The following is a 20,570-nucleotide window of genomic DNA, read 5'->3' as shown; positions in this document are numbered from 1 at the left end:
AATATATCATATTTTTGGACGAATATTACACAAATGGCTCATATTAAAATTGAAACAGGACTCATATATTTATGGGAGCTAAATATAAATTTGGACCGATTATCGCAAATTTTAATAGGGGTTGTCTTTGATTTGTTGAAAATGTCATCTCAATTGGACAATAGATGTGACCTGCATTTGTACGTAACAGGGACAGACAGAGGGTTAGACGGACGGACATGCATTAATCGACTGAGGATGTCACTATGAGGATCATCAAAGGGTCTATTTCGTTTACATCTGCATGTTACAAAAAAATGCACAATGGCATAATAGCCTGATGATTTTAGCGACATTATTTATCGGAATTGTTTCAAATTTGGTATTTGAAGTTCGTAATGACTACTACAGCCTCAGACAGAAAATGAGCCATATAGGCCTCCATATAACGGTACCTCCCAATATTCGGTATTTTGATGATTTTAGCTACATTATTCACCGTTTATTTCAAGTTTCGAATTTGAATATGGTAATGACTTATGACAAACAATGCCCATGTAGGTCCACGTCGTATAGACACCAATGTGACGGCTATATTCGGTATTTTTAAAATTTTAAAAGATTTTTTAAGGATTTTATTTCCAAATTCGTTCCAAATGGTGGAGGGTATTCAAAGTTCGGCCCGGCCCTCCACCATAGTATGGAGGGTATATTAAGTTATTTTTGATCACCATAAAATTCTATGTTGATTTAGCAATGTCCATCCGTTGGTGCGTCTCTGGAAATCACTCTAGCTTCCGAATGAAATTTAGTAAGTTGATAAAAATTTACTCATTTGTGTATTATGTCTGCAGGACTTTTGGTATTGAAAGTGGACCATGTGGGTCCAAATCTTCGTATAGCCCCCATATACCGGTACCCCCCGATATTTGGTATTTTGATGATTTTAGCGACATTATTTACCAGAATTCATTCCAGCCGAACTTACAGCTTTTTTACTTGTTTTTATTAAAAGTGAATTTGGTAGCATGTAAAGATCAAAGCTTCTACTGAAAAGTCAAATCAAAGCAAGTATTTTAAAAATATTCGCAAGATTTTGGATATTTTTTTATTTTCGGTTACATATTCAAATGTTGTTATTACAGTATATGGAAGAAAATTTTTAAATCTTCCAATTTTAAAGTTATATGTTATTTGGTATTTTGATGATTAATTTTTCTAATATATTTTTCTTTGTGGCAAATATTGTCTCAAGTGTATTTTAAAATGTATTTAATTCTATATATTTTAAAAAGACTACAATCTAAGCTGGATGACTGATATTGGTTGTTAGGTTTCATTTATTTATTTGGTTGATGATGACTAATGCAGCGAAAGGGGGAGGGCGGGGTTGGAGTTATGTTCAGTTTATCGCAAAATTATAAACATAAATTAACATATCACCACATAATCCTAGGTTTTAATAGAACAACCAAAATTACGACGACGACGACGATTACGACGGTCATTAACACTCTCTAGATAGATACATAAATATATATGTATATAGATGCCGCAGCGTATATATGTGCATATTATTTGGAATTATTTGGAAATCGGCATACATGGCTTTTGGTAGTCTGTACATGTATGCCATGCCAGTTATTGTTTTTGTTCTTGTTAATGTTATTTTCTTTTCTTTTGTTAGTATATTAGACTAGCATTCTTCTAGATATTTATGTATATATGCATATATATAGATATATATTTATTTAATTTATTATTGTTGTTGGGGTTTATTTTTGGTTTTTTGGTTCAGAACTAGGTACGGATTAGGCATAAAACAAAAACATCTGAAAGAAAGAAATGTAATTAGCACTCACTCTCACCTGCACTTCCAAAGCATGATAAGCTATAATAAGACCTAAAAGAATCACAGTCGAAACCGATATTAATGTTTTAAGCGCCGTTGAATAAAAGGATGCCTGGAAGAGGAATAGAAAAAAAAGAGAGAGAGAGAAAAGACAAAAGTCAGTAATATATTTAGGAAATTTTACCAAATGTTACATTTAGAATTGTATATAATAATGTTAGTGTTGTTGTTGCTGTTGTTTTCCATGTTGTTCTATCAATCTTTATTTAATACTCATTTTGTATGAGTGTGCGTATGTTTAACCTGAACAAAGGTAATGAGGATTTAACCTTTATCTTCGGTATTATTCTGATTGCAATAAAATAAGATACGGGAACGTGAACATGAAAACGTGCACGTGTGTTAAAGTTATTCACATTTACACACCTGTGACCTTTGCCAAAAAGAGTTTTGAGCATGGCCGATAATCATTAGAATAAAATGGCCTGTTATTGTCGACAAAGCAAAAGCTTCGATGGAAAATTTTAAATATAACAGCTTGTTTTTTGAAAATATATATATATATATATTATATATATATATATATATATATATATATATATATATATATATATAATTTTTTTTTCACTCAAAACTTTTCGATTCAAATTTATTCGTTTTTAATTTAATTTTTTTATAAATTTGAAAGCTTTCGCCTACTTTGAAATTTCAGTATTTCCATAGGATTGGGCCAATATTTTTCATTTCGTATCGGGCCTAAGTCTGATATAAATTTTATAAATTTTTTAAATGTTATCTTTTCTTTAACAGTTTTGAAATATGCGTGAGGTACTAGATCTTTTGGATCAAAGCATTCCACTTCATTTAATGATGGTAAAAATATAAATTTATACAAAATCATAATCATATTTTGAAAGATATGTAAATCCATAAAATTTTTTAATCATAATTACTCTGTCAGAAGATATGGTCAATTTCATCCTCTAATTATTATCGATCTCTATCATCTTTTTAACAGATCTTGTGTGGATGGAAACATTGAGATGTACCAAGTCTTGAATGGAATCGGATGTTAATTTCGCTTTTTATGGATATTCAAAATTTTGAGCCTTTGTGGAGGAGATACCAGAAGTAGTGGACCGATACATACCATCTTCATAACAGATCTTTTGTTACTGGAAATAATGGGATGTGTGAAATATAAAGAGAACCTGATGCTTGTTTTGAATTTTATAATCGTTTTGGATATTCAAAACTTTGACCCTCTGTGGAGAAGGTACCAGAAGAAATGGCCCGATCTCTATCACCTTTATAACAGATCTTGTGTTGATAGAAATATTGAGATGTGGCAAGTCTGAATTTAAACGGATGTTAATTTCGCGTTATCTGACCTTCATGGATATTCAAAATTTTGACCCTTTGTGGGGGAGTTATAAGAAGGAGTCGACCGATATATTTCATTTTCACACCACACCTTGGGTCATCCAAAATATTGTGATGTGCGTAATCTGAAGACAATCGGACACTTGCATCACATTTTATAAAAGTTTTATTATTATATAATATTAACCCTTTGTGGGGGAGGTACTTGATGGAGTAGACCGATATTGTCCATTTTCACACCTCACCTAGCACTGACGCAAATATTAGGATTTGAAAACTTGGAGCAAAATCGGAATATCGTTTCTCTTTCCGCGCAAAAAAATATTTTTTGAAAATTTCGACCATTTGTGGGGGAAGTACCATTAAGAGAAGACCGATCAATTCCATCTTTACACCAGACCTTTGTTCAATAAAAATATTGGGATGTGTGAAATTTAAAGATAAGCGGACACTTACATAACATTTTATAAGAGTTGTAATTATTCAAAATGTTAACCCTTTGTGGGGGAGGTACTTGATGGAGTAGACCGATATTGTCCATTTTGGCACCTCACCTAGCATTGACGCAAATATTAGGATTTCCGAAGATGGAGCAAAATTGGATTAACCTTTCCCTTTCTGTGCAGTAAAATATTTTTGAAAATTTCGGCCTTTTGTGGGGAAGGTGGGCCGCTATTGTCCATCTTCGAACAAAATCTAAGTTTGACAATAATATTACGATGTACCAAGTGTGGATCAAATTGGATACTCCCTTCGAAAGTTATTGTGCACACCAGCCTGACAGACAGAGGGACGGACATCGCTAGATCGATTCCAAATGTCCTAAAACGGATTTGGCCCAAGGATATTTAACGTCTAAAACCGTTATTTCGATGAGGCACATCTTGGCCGTATCAATGATATATACCATCATCAGCATAACAAGTAAAAAAGAAGCGAAGTTTGGTCGGGCCGAATTGTTAATACCCTCCACCAATTCGAAGGAAATTTAAAATTTTAAAAAAAAATTCCGAAAAATACCACTTAAATGAAAACCGTCATATGTGGATTATACGAAGACGTGGACCTGCATACGAAATTTTTAGTCATAGGCTGTAGTGCCCATTACGAACTTCAAATACGAAATTTGTTACAATTCCGGTGAATAATGTCGCAAAAATCAGGAAAATACCGAGTATCGGGAGGTATCGTCATATGGGGCTATAGAAAGACGTGAACCAGCATATGTAGTACCCATAACGAACTTCAAATACCAAATTTTAAACAATTCCGATAAATAATGTCTCTAAAATCGTTAAAATACCTAATATCAGGATGTACCGTTATATGGGGACTATACGACGACGTGGACCTGCACAGACAATTTTCTGTCTTAGGTTGTAGCATCCATTAGGAGTACGAAATCTGAAACGATTCCGGAGAATAATGTTGCTGAAACCATCAAAATACCGAATATCGGGAGATACCGTTATATGGGGGCTATAGAAAGACGTGGACCTGCATATAAGAATTTTTGTCATAAGGTGTAGTACCCATAAAGATCTTCAAAAATACGAATTTGAAATGATTCCGGTAAATACTGTCGCTAAAATCATGAAAATACCGAATATCGGTAGGTACCGTAATATGGAGGTATACGAAATCTTGAAACTGTATACAAAAATGTTTGTCATGGGCTGTAGTGTCCATTACGAACTTCAAATACCAAATTTGAAACAATTCCGGTGAAAAATATCGCTAAAATCATCAAATACCGAATATCGGGGGGTACCGTTATATGGGTGCTACACGAAGAGGTGGACCTGCATACAACATTTTTTGTCATAGTCTGCAGTACCCGTTACGTACTTTAAATATGAAATTTGAAATAATTCCGGTAAATACTTTAGCTAAAATCATGAAAATACCGAATATCGGGAGGTACCGTTATATGGGGGCTATACGAAAACGTGGACAGACATGGCCCATTTACGAACTTAACCTGCCTACTCGTGCATGTGTGCAAAACAGACGGACAGACAGACGGACGGACATCGCTAGATCATCTTAGAATTTTACTCTGATCCAGAATATATATACTTTGTAGGGTCTGTTATGAATATTTCGAGGAGTTACAAACGGAATGACAAAGTTAGTATACCGTCCATAGAATGGTGGAGAATATAAACAGCAATGTGAGTCCACCTTGACTTATGATTTATAGTTAGGCCTTAGAAAAATATTCAACGTAGGTCAATTTTTTTGATAGCGTCATACATAACGATGCCTTATGATTTTAAGCTGTCCTCTGTAATTTTAAATTTCGGTTTTTTTTTTTTGGGTAGATCAACTAATATGCAAAAATATGCAGTATAGATATAGCCCACATATAATGAAAATTCTACGATTTTGGGATTGGACAACCGATTTGGACAGTTGTTTCGTGTGGGAGGGTATAACAAGTATGATATAAACGCCGGGTTTTCTCTGAGCTCTTATTTTATTTTTTATAAATCATTGTTTTTAGAGAATATTTCTCCAAGAATCTTAGCTTTTGATTGGAACACATATTTTATACCCTATATATATATATATATATACAATTTGATACGGTCAAAACGCGACTAGTCGAAATGACGGCTTTAAACCCTAGATCTCCTTGGACCAAATCCGTTTCAGAACATTTGGAGTAGATCTACCGATATCCGTCCGTCCGTCTGTCTGGCAGTTGCGCCCGATAACTCTCGAAGGGAGCATCCGATTTGGTCCAAACTGGGGACATTGTAATATTTTTGTCTAACTTATATCGAGTTCGGAGATTGGCAATATAATAAGATATAATAATAAGAGTCCGATTGTCTTCACATTTCACACGTCCCAATATTTATATTAACCCAAGTTCTGGTGTTAGATGGGTAAAATCGACAATTTAAAAAAAAAAAATATATTTTTTTTTTTCACAGAATGAGAAAGGATAATCCGATTTTGCTCCAACTTTGCATATCCTAATATTTGCGTCAGTGCTAGATAAGGTTTGAAAGTGGAGAATATCGGTCCACTGCACAAAGTACCTCCCCCACAAATGGTCAAAATTTTTAATATTAAAAAACTCTCATTAAATGTGATGTAAGAGATGGATTGTCTTCATATTTCACACATCCCAATATTTATCTTAACCCAAGGTCTGGTGTTAAGATGGGTAAAATCGGTTCACGCCTTCTGGTACCTCCCCCACAAAGGGTCGACATTTGCAAAAAATATTTTTTTTTCTTATTTTTTATTATTATTTTTTATTTATTATTATTATTATTTTTTTGAAATCCTAATAGTTGCGTCAGTTCTAGGTCTCGTGCCAAAATGCATAATATTGCCTCTCCTACAAAGGTTTAAAATTTTGAATAATTATAACTCTTAAAAATTATGATGTAAGAATCCGATTGTCTTCAAATTTCACATATCCTACTATTTTTATGAACCCAAGATCTGGTAGTAAGACGGAATACATCGGTCGGTCCACTCATCTGGTACCTCCCCAACGCTCAAAATTTTGAATATCCATGAAGTTTATAAAAAGCGAGATATACATCCGATTCCATTCCAGACATGGTACATCTAAAATATTTCCATCAACACAAGATCTGTTATAAAGATGGTAGAGATCGGATCATTTCTTTTGCTACCTGCCCCACACAGGGTTCAAAATTTTGAAAAACATAACGCTCAAAGGAAGCGAAATAAGCATCTAACTCTCTTCATATTTCACACATACAAACATTTTTGCTAACAAAAGATCTGTTGTGATGATGCTATATATCTACGAACCCCTTCTGATACCTCACCCACAAAGGGAAATTTTTTCAATATTTTTATTTGTCATAGAGTTTGAAAATTCATAATAGAAGGAAAAATATGTTAAAATAATCGAACATTGGCTGAGGGTATACATCTGTCGGCAAACCCGACCGATACTTGTTTTTACTTGTTTAAGAAGTCCTTTACTTTAGAAGATTAAATGTCTTCCCTGATATTTCCTTATGTCCGGGATTTCAAAAATCACAGAGCAATCCCGGTGCTCTATATTCACATGTTAAGTATACTGATTTTCCTCATTTCATTAAATCATGTGAAATTAAATTAAACATTATTGCCTTTCTTTTTTCTTTGAATAGTATCACAAAAATCTTTGCTAACAATTTAATTTTATTACATCTACTAACTTTTTCCATTAGTTTTTTTGGCATATACCTACCTACCTACATATATTATTTTCTTCTTTCAGATTAGATGTGAGTGTATGTGTGAGAGTGTTTGAAACTTACCTTTGTGTAAACACCAGCGCTGCTTAATTCATTCTCGATAACCATCACAACAATTCCAAACATGCCCATGACTAGAGCGTAATCACTGATACGTTTTCGCTTTTCGAATAAAGCTTTACGTTTCCCAAGTCGATAACCGACATTGGGTTTGTGTTTAGCGGAGTTTGTTGAGGGCTTCCGGGATGTATTACCGCCAGTTAAAGCACGTTCCTCCATATACCTGCAAAACAAATCGTCGGCATCGTCGTCATCGGTTCGTTGTCGGTTTGTTCATTCGCGCATAAAAACACATTTCCGTTTCCACATTAATGCGAACAGCCAGCATTCCACACGACCGCACACACGCACACACACACCATTTCGAATGGTTTGAGATGTGTAGGGTAAAGATGAAACAGCCACGAGAAAAGGAGAGAGGGAGAGGGAGAGAGAAAAAAAGAAACACATTTCATGTAATAAAATTTTAATTATTTTAATATTGCCTACATCCGCTAAATCGTATTAATGTGTAGTTGCAGCAACAGCAGCATTTGTCATTTTGCCATTTTCTTCCCATTGCAGATTGTTTTTTTTTCTTTTCTCCTACTCTAACCTGGCCTTAATTGTTTTACCTTGTTATGTTACGGCATTAAGGTTTTTTCCCTTTGATTAAGTTTCGTTTTGCTTAGGTTTTCACTTTTTTTTTTTGCTTTGATCATAAATTATTACTGCAGTTTTAAAAATTTTTGTAAAATAAACGAATTTCCACATCGCTGAAGACAATCAATTAAGAGAAAATAAAATATGTATTTGTCGGATACAGGAAAGGGATATAAGATTGGAAAAAGAGTATCATCAGATGCAGTCCCTTAAAAATTAATTTTCAACTTATCAGTTGGCAAATCTTTGTGTAAGGAAGTGTCAACCCTTGTTTAGATTAAGTTATAGCCTCCACATAATTAGCTTAAGGTAAGCCATAAAATATAGGCAAAAAGAAATTGGGGAAGAAATTACCAAGCATCAAGGCAGCTGTAGAAGAATACGAGAGAGCTAATAAAGTAAAATATGAAACTAGACTGACTTTCGAACTGTACCCGTGCAAAATAGCAAATACGAAACTCGGACAAATAACTTTGCCGAATCTTACAATATTCTCCTTAAAATCCCTCTTCCTAGAGCCATTTAAATACGAACAATAACTATGCGGAAATAATTCTCGAACCAAGCTATAAAATAGATGATATTGAGAAGACGTTCCAGAACAGATGACAGTAAAGGAAAAATTCTACAAAACACTCAGGACTTTGCACTGTGCAACACAAAAATAATTTTAAGAAAAACTTCGTGAATTAGAGCTAAACAAAAGAAACCATTTGGATCGAGGCTTCGCATAGTAACCCAATTCAATGGCCAAATCACTGCATTCGTCACCGAGTTCTGTTTCGTATAGAGAAACATTTTAATCGCTGCAAATTTTTACATCACCGCATTCGATCGTAATTTATTTTGTCTACTACTTTTTTAGCCATATGGTTACAGATACGGCTACAGATTTGATACGGTCAAAACGTGCCTCATCGTAATAACGGTTTTAGACCTAGGTCTCTTTGGACCAAATCCGTTTTAGGACATTTGGAGTCGATCTAGCGATGTCCGTCCGTCCGTCCGTCTGTCTGGCTGGTGCGCACGATAACTCTCGAAGGGAGTATCCGATTTGGTCCAAAGTGGGTACATCGTAATATTTTTGCCAAACTTAGATCGAGTTCGGAGATGGGAAATATCGGTCCACTCCTTTTGGCACCTCCCCCATAAAAGGTCGAAATTTTCAAAAAAAAGAAAGAAAAAAAACAAGTAAAAAAGCTGTAAGTTCGGCCGGGCCGAACTTTGAATACCATCCACCATTTGCTACAAACTTAACAACTTTCAAAAAAATTAAAAACTTTTGAAAATCTGTTAAAATCTTAAAAATACCTAATGTAGCCGTATATTAGAGTCTATACGACGATGTGGACCTGCATAGGCAACTTTTGTCACAAGCTATTACAATATTCAAATGCGAAACTTGAAAAAAAATCTGTTTATAATGCACAGGCAATTTTCTGTCATAGACTGTAATATCGAACTTCGCGAACTGCAAATGCGAAATTTGAAACAATTCCGGTAAATAATGTCGCTAAAATCATCAAAATACCGAAGATCGGGGGGTAACGTTATATGTGGGCTATACGAAGGCGTGGACCTGCACAGACAACTTTCTGTGATAGGCTGTAGCATCCAATATGAACTTCAAATGCAAAATGTGAAACAATTCCGGTAAATAATGCCGCTAAAATCATCAACATACCGAATATCGGGAGGTACCGTTATATGGGGGCTATACGAAGACGTCGACCTACATGACTCATTTTTTGTCTTAGGATGTAGTATTCATTACGAACTTCAAATACTAAGACTGAAACAATTCCGGTAAATAATGTCGCTGAAATGATCAAAATACCGAATATCGGGGGGTACCGTTACATGGGGGCTATACGAAGACGTGGATCTACATGGCCCATTTTCTCTCTTAAGCCGTAGCATCTAATATGAACTTTAAATATTAATTTTGAAACAATTCCAGTAAAAAATGTCGCTAGAATAATCAAAATACCGCGTATCGGGAGGTACCGTTATATGGGGGCTATACGAAGACGTAGACCTACATTTTCAATACCAAAAGTCCTGCAGACATAGTACACATTTGAGTAAAATTTTATCAACCTACTTCATTTCGTTCGGAAGCTAGAGTGATTTCCACACACGGACAGACGGATAGACTGACAGACGGACGGACATTGATAAATCGACATAGAATTTTATGCTGATCAAGAATATATATATTCTTTGTGGGGTCTAAAATGTATATTTCGAGGTGTTACAAACGGAATGACAAACTTAATAAACCCTCCTTTTATAATGGAGGGTATAAATAACATAGTTTCTGCACAAAAAGGGAAAGGATAATCCAATTTTGCAGATCCTAATATTTGCATCAGTGCTATTCAGGTGCGAAAATTAACAATATCGGCCCACTCCATCAAGTGCCTCTCCCACAAAGGGTCTAAATTTTGAATAATTATAACTTTTATAAAATATGATGTAAGAGTCCGATTGTCTTCAAATTTCACCTATCCTAATATTTTTATGAACGCAAGATTTGGTATTAAGACGGAATAATAATAATATTTTTCTCTGCATTAGATGAATCATGAAAATGTAATACTTCGGTTGACTATATCTGGTACATCTCGCACATGTTAACATTTTCTAAAATTTAACACATATCTCATGTAAATTGAAGGAATTTACCAATATAGTCCAAACCTGGCACATCGCAATATTTATATCATATTTATTTAGGTCCGATACGAAGTGGCCAATATTGACCCATTTTTTCAAAACGCTCTCCATAGCGGGTGAAGTGTTTGAATAATCTAAGTCAAAGTCAAAATATTTTTAAACAATCGACCATTGGCTGAGGGTATACATCATCAAAACCGACATTTTGGAAATATATCGTTATTCAATATTCACAAGATTTCAACTTCAAAACTGAAAATGACGGCGATATCGGGTGGAAACTGCAATTAAAGCTTTAAAATACCATAAGGCTATAGACAAATTTTGACCTGTAGAGGAAATATTCTGTCAGACCAGGTAGAATCTAGTAAAAAATGTGCCTAGAATTTTTAGGAGGTACAATTACATATGGGTTATAGAAAAACGTGGACCCCACATTGTCTAAGAAGGTAAAACTTATTACGACCTCTAAATACAGAATCTATGACAATTCGGGTCTTAATTCAAGTTTACTAAAAACTGTGAAATTTCTTTAAAACCTTTTCCATAGGTAGGTAGTCATATCTTGATTTTGAGATCTTTTTTTGTTTTGGCGACCGACCCGCATTTCCGGATCCCTGCATAGCCGGGTTCAGGACCCGGGATAGACGCAGGCCTACTTAACCGAAATGGACATTATAATTTGAAAGCAAATGAAAATATCTGATGTGATTATTTAAAACTGTTCGGGAGGTTTATCAAAATCATTGATTTTTGGACCCGGATTTTTAAAAGATCCCTTAAAAGTCGAACAAGACTCCACTGTGGAAGTCCTAAAAAAATATATGCCAAATTAGTATATATAGTATATATCTTCTTGATCAGCGTAAAATTCTAAGACGATTTAGTCATGTCCGTCTGTCTGTTGTAATCACGCTATCTTTCGAACATATTGAGATAGAAGGCTAAAATTTTGCACACATGTTTATTCTTCCAGTAGGCAGGTTTGGTTCGTTTTATTAAGTTTTAAATGGGCCATGTAGGTCCACGTTTTTTTATAGCCCCCATATAACGGTACCTCCCGATATTCGGTATTTTGATGATTTTAGCGACATTATTCACTAGAATTGTTTCAAATTTGGCATTTGAAGTTCGAAATGGATACTACAGCCTAAGACAGAAAATTGTCTGTGCAGGTCCACGTCTTCGTATAACCCCCATATAACTGTACCTCCCTATATTCGGTATTTTGAGGATTTTGGCTACATATTCCACGGAATTGTTTCAAATTTGGTATTTGAAATTCGTAATGAATACTATAGCCTATGACAAAAAATGGTCTGTGCAGGTCCACGTCTTCGTATAGGCCCCATATATCAGTACCTCCCTATATTCGGTATTTTGACGAGTTTAGGTACAATACCCACCGATATTTTTGATATGTCGTATTTAAACTTCGTAATGGATGCTACAGCCTAAGACAGAAAATTGTCTGGCTGGTCTAGGTCTTCACACAGCTCCGATATAACGGTACCTCCCTATATACGATATTTTGATGATTTAACATTATTCACCGTATATTTCAAGTTATCGAATTTGAATATGGTAATGGCTTATGACAAACAATGCCTTTGTAGGTCCACGTCGTATAGACCCCAATATAACGGCTATATTCGATATATTTAAAATTTAAATAGAATTTTTTAAGGATTTTATTTTTTGAAAATTTCCAAATTCATTCCAAATGGTGGAGGATATTCAAAGTTCGGCCCGGCCGAACTTACTGTTTTTTTACTTGTTTTTTTTTTTTTTTTTTGTATCGGAATTGATGAATAAATCTTCGTTAACAAAGAAAAATTGTAAGAACATATAAAGGATTTGTGAAGTTTCCTATCTCTATAACGACACTATAAATAGACATTTTTACTGCCACTACGAGGCCTGTGTTTTCATTTTCGGCCTAGGTTGGACGACTAAGGTCCCAGTTACGCTGTGCTGTATATAAAGTGTTCCTTTGAGGATCGGGTATCGTGTTGCCGAAGAGAGTTAGCTGAGTGACACTAACACATAAATTGCCAATATTTAGTAGATCCGGATTTAGGACCCGGACTTTGAATACCTTACTTGGAAAAAAATTAAAAATAATCGAGATTTTTTACTAATCTTAGAATTCTACGTAAAAAAATGCTCATTGGGAGGGAATAGGTAATATGGTGGAGGGTATAATGATGATTCATAATCACTTTTCTCCTGATTAAATAGTAAACATTTAATGCAATTCTATGGGCTTTACAAATATACAGTTCCAAAAATTTCTAATCATTAAAATTCCATAACCCGTTCGCCCCCCCCCCCCCCCCCCCACATTTTATTATGGCAAAATTTGAAAACTTTCATTTCACAGATACAATCAATGACGACGACGACGTCATGATTATCCAAACACGCGAAACGGATTTGACAGGTTTCGTTAAATGTTTGCCACTTTTATTTCCATTTCACTGCGAACGGGCGTTTTGTTACGTTTTGTTATTTCGGCTGTAATCTTTATGGGATTTACGTCATTGAATTTGCTGCTAATAAACATGATTCCTTGTGTTGTGCTTTTTTCTTTTTGTTACTGGCGTGTTCCTAACCCATTCTTCATTTGTCCGTTGAGTCAGTCAGTCAGTCATTCGTTTCGATTTTGTTTCGATAGCGTTGGTGGTTTTGTTATTTTGACTATACTTTTGTGTGTGTTATTCTTTTGATGTTGGTTATTTTTTTCTGGCTTAGCGTTGTTCGCTACTGAGCTTATAATTTATGGCAAAAGTTTACACATTGAGCAGGGATGGCATCCGAATTCGGTAGACATATTTTGTGTGGCCATAGAGCAATAAAAATCCGCTGGCAGATTAATACAAAAAAATGTTAATTCTTTTCGGTTGTCTAAATTGACATATCTTGGGATGTTCAAGGAAATGTGATGTGGTTTTAAAAATAGAAGAAAAAGAGTGTTGTTTTTGGTTGGGCATTGTGTTCCAGGTTTGGCGCCATTTTAGAGATAACATCGATATGTGATTACGAAGTGTGGCAAAACGAGTTTGAAAGTATTAGTCGTTTTGCTGACAGATATTTATTCTCGGTATAAGACCAAGAATGTAGGATAAGAATGTCCCAACATTTTCTAGGCGCGAAAGCAGACCTATGTATGGTAAAATATAAATCTTTAACATTTTGCCATTTTTTATTCCCAGGGTGTTTGGTATACGAATATAAACACGAATGGATTCATGTATAGGTACAGTTAATCCATTGAAGTGCGAAATTTAGGTTCAAGTATTGGGGTTTTAGTGTGTACAAAATTGCACTGTGTAATTTTCCGATAATTTGCAGCAAATTCTAAAAAGTGTGCAATTTGCCGAGGATAATTTTTTTATAAAGGCTTCCCATTTAACTAGAGCTTATTTCGATAATGGTAATACTTAGCTCATGTTTGATTGGAGAGATAATTAGTTGTATCCTTCCGATAAATGAATCTGATTGTGTATAGGAACAACTTTGGGAAATATTGCGACATTACTTTGAAAATCATGGTAATGTTGCAGAATGTCTGCCAAAATTCCATGTATTCCATTTTGGATAAAAGAGAAGCAATTTCAGTTCCGTATGTAAACAAGCCAACTTTTTGCACTTGAGGCAAAGAAACCCGGTAGGCATACATTGAAAAGTCAATGCTTCAATGCATAATTGAAACCAGTAAAGAAAGTCTTAAAGTCGGGCGGGCCGACTTTATGATACCCTACACCACTTTGCTAATTTAGTAGAGCTTCACATACATACATGCTATGATTATAATTATTATTTAAATTTCAAAGGACTAAATATGCCGAAGCATTTGTATCTTTTAAATTCGGACTTGTATTGCCATTTGATATATATGGAAGCTATATCCCAATCTGAACCGATCTTGATAAAATTTGGCAAAGATATTTCTGAGCTGTATTTCATATATTTCCCTGAATATCGTTGTTACGGAGTGCATATTACGGCTGGGGGTAACAAATATAACAAATCGGATCAACAATATATATGGGAACTATAGCTATATCTGAACCGATCTTCACCAAATTTGACATACTAGCTTCTAGACCCTATTTGGTCGTATGTGCCAAATTCCATTCATTCCATTTGGGCAAATATTAGACGTTTGGTGCACAGTAAAAGGTAAATCGGACGAAGTTATATATGGGAGATATATCCAAATTCGAATCGATATCGATAAAATTAAGCAAAGGTATTTCTGAGCTATAGCTTTATCTGAACTGATTTCGATCAAAATTTGGCTTACATATTTTCAGGCCTAATTTGTACAATCAAATTCCATACTATTCGGGCTGATATTACACGATTGGTGCACAATAAAAGGCAAATCGGACGAAGATATATATGGGAGCTATATCTAAATTTTTAATAGGGTTCATCCTAGGGCCAAACAAATGATTTGCGCAAAATTTCATCTGGATAGGGTAATAAATGCGAACTGTACATTGTTCACAAAAATACATGAACAGACGGGCGGACATGCATAAATCGACTCTGAATGTGACAAAGACAATAATGCCCTCAGCCATATGGCTGGAAAGGGTCTCTTTGGACCAAATCCATTTCAGGACATTTGGAGTAGATCTAGCGATGTCGTCCGCCCGTCGATCTTGCTGGCTGGTGCGCACGATAACTCTCGAATGTTGTATCCGATTTTGTCCAAACTTCGTACATCGTAATATTATTATCAAACTTAGATTAATTTCGTAGATGGACCATTGGATGATCCAATTTTGCTAGAACTTTGCAAATACTAATATTTGCACTAGAGCTAGGTCAGCTGTCCCCACAAAGGGTCAAAGTTTTGAATAGCCAAATTAGCATAAAATCATATCCTCCATACGTATACTAACACAAGATCTGCTGTGTAAATGGAATATATATCTGTACACACCTTCTGGTACCTCCCCCACAAGGGTCAAAAGTTTGAATATCCGTGAAGCTCATAAAATGCGAAATTAACATCCGATTCCATTCAGACTGGGTACATCACCAGATATGTTATAAAGATGGAAATGGATATACATATATTTAATAGACTTGCATAATGGGCCCTTTTTCGACTTTTTAGGGGAATTATAAATAAATCGAGCCCAGACAATTGATCATTTTTATATAACTCCAGAATCGTTTAAAATAATCCTATAGTCTGACCACTTGTTACCTATCTAATGCTAGCTTTCGAATGACACATATCGGTGTAGAGGAACCGGATCTAACCCGGGTCTTGGACCCGAAGTTTGGGTCAAAAATTCTCGTATCCGGATCCGTCTCCCAAGAAACAAATACTTTACCGGAAACAGGGTACAGATATCCACCTCTTGGAAATTGTTCAAAAATCGTGGAGTTTTTACTCAACTAGAACTGTTCCTTCCCAATAATCAAATACGTCTTGCGTATGTATATGACACTCTGTTGGTATACTGTATGCAGGTTAGTTTCTAGATTTCTCCTGGATATAAAAGACTAAGACCTATATGAATGTTTCCTGAATCCGATTTGGATAAATATATTTAAACAAATATTTTCTTACAGGAGGATATCCAAAAAAAAATTTTTTTTTGCAAAGAAATCGACAACCAAAAGAAACAACTTATATTTGAATTTTGAAATGTTGGTTGCAGGTCACTCTTGATTCTGGGATTTTTGGATACTCGTACTAAATAGTACGAAAAGTACAAAAAATACTAGTACTAATCAAAATACCGAATATATTGAGGTATCGTCATATGGAGCCTCTATGAAGATATGGACCTGCAAGAGTGGTGTTCTGTCATAGACTGTAGTACCCAGACCTAACACATATCTGAGTAAAATGTTATCAACCTACTGGACTCACGTCCACAGCCGCATGGATAGACATTCGGAGGGACACTGTTAAATCGACATAAAAATGCATGCTTATTAAGAATATATAGTTTGTGGGGTCTAAAGTGTATATTTGGATGTGTTACGAACAGAACGACAAACTTACACCATACTATGGTGGTGGGTTTTGTTTCAAATTTGGTATTTGAAGTTCGTAATGGATACTACAGCCTATGAGAGAAATTTGTCTGTGCAGGTTCATGTCTTCGTATAGCCCCCATATAATGGTACCAATATATTCGGTATTTTGATGATTTTAGCGTCATTATTCACCGGAATTGTTTCAAATTACATATTAAGAGTTCGTAATGGGAACTACAGTCTGTGACAGAAAATTGCCGGTGTTCGTATAGGCCCCATACATCAGTACCTCCGTATATTCGATACTTTGATGATTCTAGCGACATTATTCGTATAGCCCCCATATAATGGTACCAATATATTCGGTATTTTGATGATTTTAGCGTCATTATTCACCGGAATTGTTTCAAATTACATATTAAGAGTTCGTAATGGGAACTACAGTCTGCGACAGAAAATTGCCGGTGTTCGTATAGGCCCCATACATCAGTACCTCCGTATATTCGATACTTTGATGATTCTAGCGACATTATTCACCGAAATCGTTTAACATTTTATACTTGTCTGTGCAGCTTCACGTCTTTGCATTGCCTCCATATTACGGTACCTCCCGATATTCTATATTTAGATTTTATCGACATTATAAGCGATTTTTTAGTTAGTTTCGCAATTGAATATGGTAATGGCCTATGGCAAACAATGCCTATGTAGGTGCACGTCGTATAGACCCTAATATAACGGCTATATTCGATATTTTTAAAATTTTTAAGTTTTTTTTTGAAAATTTTCAAATGGTGGAGGGTATTCAAAGTTCGGCCCGGCCGAACTTACTGCTTTTTAACTTGTTAAATATACTTTCGTCACATAACAAAGACTATAGACCTTCTTTACATAAAATACCATCGATTCTCTTTACATAATAGACCTTGAGCTACGTTTCTTGGTCTAGACGACCTTTTGTAGGTCTTTTATAAATAAAAGATCATCTCCAATGCTTATAGAGGTCTTCTATTATAAAAAGTAATAAACTTTTTCTTTTGTTACCGATAAAAAACCTTCAAAAGCACTCTTGTTAAACATATATATTTTGCAGGTTTAACTTCCTGGAGGTCATTAATAGGTGGAAATCTATCTATAGATTTGGAAAATAGATACAACCCCGTTTTTATGTTTTCTGTAGAATCCATCTTTAATTCTTAAAAAAAATGTAAGGACCTCACAAAAGATTTTAGAATATGTTACTACTTATTTTTTTACAATCCATTAATTCCACATGCATCACTTATCGCTCCTAAGAAAATTTCCAACAAACACATAACTAGTTGTTTGTGGCAAAATTTTCTTTTTCCTTCCTCTTCTCAAATTCCGCACCATTATTTTCCCTTCAAAAAATTTATAACAATCAGGCAAAATTTATGTTATGGTCCGCGAAGTTGGCTAACGAACTTTACTGGCGAGTACTGCTGCTGCTGCTGGTGGTGCTGGTGTTGGTAGTAGTTACAGTTAGTTGGCCCAAAGTATCCATGCTAAACTTTTTGTTTTGTGGGTGCTGCGTAAATGACATCAACAGAGAACTTTGACAAGCAGCTTGTTGACTTGTTTAAAATCTACTTTATGATTTTTTTTTGTTACTTTTCATACATTGCACTAGCACTACAGCAGCAACGAGTTATTGTATAAGTTTTCAAGCTTTAGCTGCATGGCTACAACATACATGTATGGCAAATGCAGCGTACCAGTGATGGCTGAGGAGCAGAGGGGGATATTGTTACAGTAAATGAAGGGAAAACAATGCGAAATGCAACTTGAAACTTAGAATGAGTTGTTTTTTTTTGTAATTTTACACACATGAACTATGATTGCAAAGAACAGGTGAAGCTGAAAGTTATATACGAGATAGCGAGGTTGGTTACTTTACAGTGGGACTAGATGGTGGAGAAGAGGAATTATTACAAGATTTTGGTTTTGTAATGGTTATAATACCAGAATAAGTTTTTTTTATTATGAATGTCATTTAGATAAGAAATCTGCAAAAAATGTCAATGGGTCTAATTTTTAAATTTTCTAGTCAAAATCAGGTCTTTGCTATTAATATTATCGGACTCGATAGTAAAAGTAATAAAACTAATGTAGCCAAAAATTATTTCGAAATTATGCACATATTTTATAATCAAAAAAATAAAACATTAATAATTTTTTGGAAAAGTTTTGAAAACTATTACCCGAAGCGATATGTAATAGTGCTATTTTCCCCAAAATAGTAAAATAAATTAATACAGCAATATAAGCTATGTATTTGTCCTCAGGTACTCTATTTTAGTCAAACTCAAAAAATAAAGTGGACGACAGCTTTAATGCAAGGAAAGAATTGAAGTAATGTTTTCTAATAATATTTTCCCAATTGCTGTCCTGATTTGTCTGTTTGCATTTTTATTTTATTATTAAAGTGAGAAAAAATATTTTCGACGGGACAAATTTGGACTACATCAACTACTTCACTTTAGACGAGAGAAGTGTACATTTTTTTTTTTGAAAATTTGAACTTTTTTGGGTTAGGAACAAGAAGAGGGGCCAGATCTAGTCCTTGATCTAGGATCTAAAACTTTTTCCTATGAGGCAAGGTTCTTCCAAAGAGATTTTGACGACACTCAGCACGTCTTCTAAAGATGCTGTTCATGTATAGATTTCCCCATACAAAAAAAACCCCTTCAAAATGTCTTTTGCAATAAGGAGCATAACTTCTATAGTCTTCCATATAGACGACCTTCTATGGGTATCTTGTGAATAATGTATTTTTTGACCTAATATAAGTAGCCATACCCTATCTTCTGTAGAAAAAGCTTTTCTGTTGTCCTTTGTCATATAGAAGGCCATCTACACAGGGCGAGATAAAAAACTGCAACAAAGTCAAACACCAGATTTTTTATATTTTTTTTAATTTTATTGAATGAAAACAAGAAATGTCGGAAATAGCATCAAATTTTAGAATACGTATAGATTTGTTCGAATTGGTCACCTTTGGCACGAATTATGTCCCTCAAACGGCCAACGAAACCGTGTGACGCTGCTCGAATGTTGGTCTGCGGTATTTTGGCCCATTCCCGACGAAGCGCTTGCTTGAGGTGATACACTTCGGTATTTTTAACCTTGCTTTCCAAAATACTCCAGACACAATAGTCCAACAGACTGGATTCCTCGCTGGAAATGAAGCGAGGAACCTCATTTTGTAACCATTCTTGGGTGGCGCGTACTGAGTGCGATGGTGCTGTCAGTAGAATTGGAATGTCCAAGGTCTGCGGTAAAAATGTTTGCGTGCCAAGGCTTTAATACACCCTGCAGAATATTTTCGCGATAATATTCGGAATTTATTCTGATGCCGCGGTATATTAATACGCCCACACCATCACCCTGTTCGCGCTAGAGTTCTGGTGGCCAACCGAAGGTGCACATTTTCAGCTGACCTCTTTGGCAATTAAACACGATCATTTTGTTTGTTTACAAACTGCTGGACAGCGAATGTTTTCTCATCGGAGAAAACTAAATTCGGCAGTTCACCACTTTTGGTCAAGCCAAGCAACTCTTTAGCTCTTTTGAGTCTATTTTCTTTCTGTTGCCGTGAAGTCTGAATTTGGTTGCAGTATTTTCATCTCACCCTGTAATCCTATAAAAACCATTCTGCACGTAGGCAATCTTCCATAAGATCTCCCAAAATCGTAAGATGTTACCTG

General features: G+C 35.1%; 1 protein-coding gene across 5 annotated transcripts in view; it reads right to left on the bottom strand.

Annotated features, from left to right (window-relative positions):
* Positions 1-1,198: 1,198 nt before the first annotated feature.
* The window catches only part of LOC131802743 (small conductance calcium-activated potassium channel protein-like), a 262,956-nt gene continuing 243,584 nt past the window's right edge, over positions 1,199-20,570 (bottom strand). For 2 of the 5 annotated variants that reach the window (XM_059123194.1, XM_059123193.1), the window contains 2 exons: positions 7,513-7,732; positions 1,199-1,943 (listed from right to left, as the gene is read on the bottom strand). In XM_059123194.1, coding sequence (XP_058979177.1) covers positions 1,791-1,943; positions 7,513-7,732 — 373 coding nt within the window. In that variant the 3' untranslated portion in view covers positions 1,199-1,790. The remainder of the gene's footprint in view (positions 1,944-7,512; positions 7,733-20,570) is intronic. The other 3 variants (XM_059123191.1, XM_059123190.1, XM_059123192.1) reach the window with 3 other exon arrangements.

Source organism: Musca domestica, unplaced genomic scaffold (genome assembly GCF_030504385.1).
Source record: "Musca domestica strain aabys unplaced genomic scaffold, Musca_domestica.polishedcontigs.V.1.1 238, whole genome shotgun sequence".
In the NCBI taxonomy this organism is placed as follows: domain Eukaryota; kingdom Metazoa; phylum Arthropoda; class Insecta; order Diptera; family Muscidae; genus Musca; species Musca domestica.
Note: the sequence above shows the minus strand (reverse complement) of the source record. Positions and strands in the feature narration are given on the sequence as shown.